This window comes from Triticum aestivum, chromosome 4D (assembly GCF_018294505.1).
Source record: "Triticum aestivum cultivar Chinese Spring chromosome 4D, IWGSC CS RefSeq v2.1, whole genome shotgun sequence".
Lineage (NCBI taxonomy): Eukaryota > Viridiplantae > Streptophyta > Magnoliopsida > Poales > Poaceae > Triticum > Triticum aestivum.
In genome coordinates this window covers 27496749-27501610 of record NC_057805.1, presented here as the reverse complement: position 1 = coordinate 27501610, position 4862 = coordinate 27496749, and the positions used below count along the sequence as shown (strand labels likewise).

Here is a 4862-nt window from a genome sequence, read left to right as displayed (position 1 = left end):
AGTTGACTACTACTATATATCCATCAAATGTGCTGCACATTTCTCAGGGCTGAGAATTCCCTAAGAAACTAAAATATACTGCTCCCTTGGATCCAAAATAAGTGTCGCGGTTTTGAACTAAGGTTAGTTCAACTTTAGTTCAAAACTGCCACACTTATCATGGATCAGAGGGAGTACAAATTAAGTGGATCTCTATTGCTTCCCATCCACAAGGATTTCGATGTCAAAATCATCTAAATTATCTGCATATGGACCAGTTGGAGGAAAGAGATAACGGCAGGGTTGCTAATTGCCAAGCAAACAAACATACCCAAGCTTGGCGTAGCCGTGTTGAAGTAGAAGAACCTGGAGACTACAAACTTAAAACAGTGGGAAAATAAGACATAATAATAGAATACCTAACCCTATCAAGCAAATCGCCACTCCTTAACGTTATATCAACGACTTATCTTACTAGTTAAAGATGGCAGCACAACAGTTCATTCTTTCCAAGTGTTTATGTGGGTCATGTTTAGAAAACTTGGGACAGCAAGATGAAACTCATGGCATACCTTTCTACTCTACTTCAGCGCCTTCAAGAGCTTCAATGCACCAGTAGCAGTAGTAAGCGTCTTGTGGGTTGATTATTTCTTGTAAGTGGTGATATTCTTCCCACTGGACCAACTATAATTGGAGTTGGAGTAGATCCATTGGCCATCGAGTTTCTCACAGAGGCGTGGAGGTGTTCAATATCAAGCACAGACCTAGCATCTGTTCTTGCATAGGTTGGATACACCTTAAAAGGAAACCGGGCTTGTAATACTGATCTCCAATATGGGAAAAACCTTCTCCTTGCATATGTGGGATCCCATCCTCCACCTACTTCCTTTCTCGCAGCCTGCCACATATTTCAACAGAGATACAGCATAAGAAACCAGATACATCCATATTCCAGCACGATCAGCCAGCACCTCTCGCTTGAGATGTTGTATGTTGATCAATACACAAAATTGGGTATCATCAGATATGAATGACTTTACTACAGAATAGTAATTAAGCAGCATCCTTAAGCAACATACTAAGCTGTTGAACCAGCACAAGGCATGGCACAAACATAGCAACTGAAACATGATTTTCTTATTGCATCAACGATTATATTACACTGCATATTCTTTTATCAGAATCTTCCTCGCAGGCACCAAAAAAAATTCAGATGCAAAAAATCAACACTAATAAGGTGTTAGAAATAACAACAATGTGCAAGTCCCCTTGGTGAAGTCCAAATGTTGATGTTACTTGGAATCTACACAGTTCTTTGGTAAAGAACCTGATGGGAAACACATCACATTAAGATGGCAGAGATGAATCATAGTTGGAATGCCATGGCATTGCAATAGGGCATACGTATTTGGAGGCAACTCAAAGCAGTGCCGAAAGGAAGGCCAACCAACCATGGTGGCTTAGCCGCAAGCAAGGCAGCGAGTGCATCGGATATGGGGAATTGCATAGATGAATAGAGTTCCCGTCTGTACAGACAAGTCTTGATGACTTTTTTTGCTTGGCTGTTCTAGTGGCAAAATCTAGTTTCTATAAATGTGTGGGTGAACACACTAGGTATTGTAGGCTAGAATTTAGATATTTTGTAGCTCATTTCGTGAGCACTGGAAGCAGCTTGAACCTTGTCCAAGTTCAGTAGCCAAAGTCCATTAGAACACGAATACTTGTACTCTTTAAATATGGCTGAATACATTACTAGAAAGCTGCCCAGCTTTGCAGCACCAAAACCATCACTTTGTGCTCTAATTAGCGACCCATTTTGTGCTCTTTTTTTTTTGCGGGTGCTGCCCTAAGGTGTAGGCAAAGCTGCTTGGTGCTGCTGCACCAAAATCAGCACTAAGGTCTAATGGTTACTTGTGTTTGTGTATGTGCTGCCGTGCCATAAGGGAGAGACCATCATCTCCAACAGCAGTGACCTGGACACAAGATTAGGGCAAGTCGAGCACAGTCAAAAGTGAAGAAAACGCACCTTAAAACAAAGATTCTACGATGTATCCAAAAGCGTTCAAGGGATTCGTCAATTTGGAAAATTTTCACTTCACATAATTTTTAAAAAGTAAGGTGTAAAAAAAAGGGAAAGGGCAGAAATTCTTATAGCTTCCTTTCTTTTTGCCGCCACAATATTATTACTCATTGCCAAACACCATCGGTCTATCCAAAAGTAGACTCGTTACCTTTTTCTTTGCAGCATGCAGATTGGCCGTTTTCGTAGCTGCTCTGTTTGCATCTGTAGACCCTATTATCCATTTAAAGAAAAGAAAAAGAAATAAGAGATTAGACTCATGTTTGTTAAATGAAAAAAGAATCACTTGAGCCTGACACAACTGTACCGCATGACTCTCTGTCCGACTTTTTGCAGTCATAGGGCTGGCTTCAAGAAGATAAAATAAAATAATCAGCAAAACAACCATTTATTCACATAGAAAATTATTGTGTTTAGTAAAATAAAGAGTAGTACAGGTTTAAAGTGTCCATGGAATCTCCAGTAGGGCAAAATCCATACTCCTTGAGGATAGATGAAACATGTTCCAAGACCTCCACATGGGGCACCTAAATGACATACAAGCTGTTGCATGAGGCAATACATGGCTAACACAGATCTACTGTACATACAATTTAGCAAACATATAACCAAGGGTAAGCAGCGAGATGATGGAGAAAATTGCTTGGAGGAGAAAACTGCAGTTATACAATATGAGTTGGAAGGCAATAGAAATCTCGACACAATGGGGGCTCTTGTATCTTTCTTTTTTTACTGGGAATCCACAACAGAATGAAGTTACGCCAGTTATGCTATAGCCACTCAATGCAACCAGATCCCATGGTTGTGAAACAACTAATGATCTTGAGGAAGTGTTATTTTTTATGAAGTTCGTTTCTGTATAGATTTGTTAAAACAGAATGAACTATTATAACAAAAGTTGTTAAATACTACTCCCTCTGTCCCATAATATAAGAACGTTTTTGACACTACACTCATGTCAAAAACGTTCTTATATTATGGGACGGAGGGAGTACCTCTTTCCGTGTTTGTTAGGACAGCAAGCATAGGAAAGTGTGATTAAGTCCGCATTAAAGGTGCAGATTTTCCCCTCGATCTCCTTGCTATTCCTGCGTAACAATTGGCTGGCTGGATAACTAAGAGAAGAGAAATCTGGAGCTCATGAATATCAGGAGCATGCGCAGCGTGCACGTCCAGGGGCAACTCTTGTTAATTACGTGAGGCAAAAAAGCTCATTCGCTTTAATCGGATGCGAAGCATTTGGCCACCAGCCCCGTAAACACAGACGGGGGGAGTATAAAGACACAGTACTGTTCTTTTCAGTTGACATCAGATTATTAACATACTTCTTGCTAAGACTAGGGCATGTATTTTTTAAGACAACAGCACTAACAATAGTAAAATACAAATAGTATTAAAATATTAAGTAACAGACATCTAAGGCACCACAGCTGCAATGTACCAAAAACGTGTACCTCTGAATGTGCTTGAATGTATGCAGAAAGAGGTTCACCGACACGGGAAATTACATCAACAAGCAGACCTGCGCAATAAAGTGCCTTCATTTCCTCAAGAAGCTTCTGTGGCATTTCATTTGAACCTTTCCCCCATATCAAGGTAAATGAAAGCCTCAGTATATTGCTCTTGATCATGTCAAACCCATCTTTCTTACTACTGGATGAACAGCCTCCACGGATCTGCTCTTGGGCGGCCAGTAGTAGAACTGCAGACTGCGTAAGTTTTCCATCCTCAATGTATTTCCAGAGCTCTCCAAGTAGATTATTTGTTTTTTCTGCAAGCAGTCTAGTTGTATCCAAGAAGATCTTCTGTAAAACAACAATGGACAAAAATCTAAGCGCATTTAGCATTTGTATGCAAGCAAGTAGTGTTAAATAACCTTTTATATTTCGTTTTGTTTCCTCCTATCAAAGTAAATATGGATTAGGGACAATCTCCAAGGCAAAGAAAATGAAATTAGTTACTAGCAAAAGTTTTTGTATAGTTCAATGAAGACTCGTTATCCTTTACTATAAGAACATGTACTAACAAACAGAAACTCTACTTTCTCTGACAAATGGAGATGAAAGGATGCCCGGTCCTTAGTATCACTAATATCATTATAACAGCTGTCAGGGATCTATGGTATGACCACAGTTACTTTTATGTCATGCTGCAAAAGTAGTAATTCCTAAAGGGAGGGAAGTGAAACAGACCATTTCAGGTAGACACAGCAGACGGATAAGATTGTAGATATAATTCAGATGATTCTGGCTGGGAGAAAGATTGTCCTCCAGATACTTATGCAGGCAAGTATTCTCAACTGCGACATGGAGCGGGAGTAGATCCTCAATGATTTCCTTGCCAACTGTGCGTACATTGGCTGATGCACCATGGCGTAAAAGCAGCTTGATCATGTCAACAGAGAACCTTTCAGCAGCTTGGTGGAGCGGGAAGTATCCATATTTGTTTATGCAGTTGGGATTGGCGTGCATCCCACGGAGCTCAGGTGCCTCGCCCTCCAATACAAGTTGCGCACATTGCAGGGCATTGAAACTGACCAAGAAGGTTAAGGTTTGTGCGGTGATGGAAAGATCCCATGACATGGCCTTGCCCCCACCGTTCCTGAATAATCGGAGGAAGCGCCGGACATTATCCTTTGAAAAGATGGGCTCCAATTTGGCATATTTGTCGAAGAAGTCATCACACACCCACTAGATGGATCCGTCACAGTTGAAAGGTGAAAGGCATCAGTTATCCGACTAGAAGCACAAAAAAATTAACTGGAGGTGAATATATGACAACAACAATAAAAACAACAAAACCT

At 40.5% G+C, this 4862-nt stretch overlaps 1 protein-coding gene across 1 annotated transcript; it reads right to left on the bottom strand.

Annotated features, from left to right (window-relative positions):
* Window positions 1-556: 556 nt before the first annotated feature.
* Window positions 557-4656, bottom strand: LOC123099494 (uncharacterized). The gene is made up of 6 exons (XM_044521642.1): window positions 4252-4656; window positions 3514-3864; window positions 2495-2586; window positions 2367-2407; window positions 2211-2272; window positions 557-877 (listed from the first exon to the last, which is right to left on the bottom strand). Exons 1-6 carry the CDS (start codon window positions 4639-4641, stop codon window positions 584-586), a joined length of 1230 nt encoding a protein of 409 aa, XP_044377577.1. The 5' UTR covers window positions 4642-4656; the 3' UTR covers window positions 557-583.
* Window positions 4657-4862: the final 206 nt, after the last annotated feature.

What these genes read in the sequence shown, in the direction of transcription:
- LOC123099494 (XM_044521642.1), bottom strand. Translation starts at nt 4,641, where the DNA reads ATGTCATGGGATCTTTCCATCACCGCACAAACCTTAACCTTCTTGGTC. An exon ending in ACATTCAAGCACATTCAGAG is followed by an intron (nt 2,587 to 3,513) that starts GTACACGTTTTT and finishes TATGTCATTTAG; the next exon opens with GTGCCCCATGTGGAGGTCTT. An exon ending in TCCATGGACACTTTAAACCT is followed by an intron (nt 2,408 to 2,494) that starts GTACTACTCTTT and finishes ATCTTCTTGAAG; the next exon opens with CCAGCCCTATGACTGCAAAA.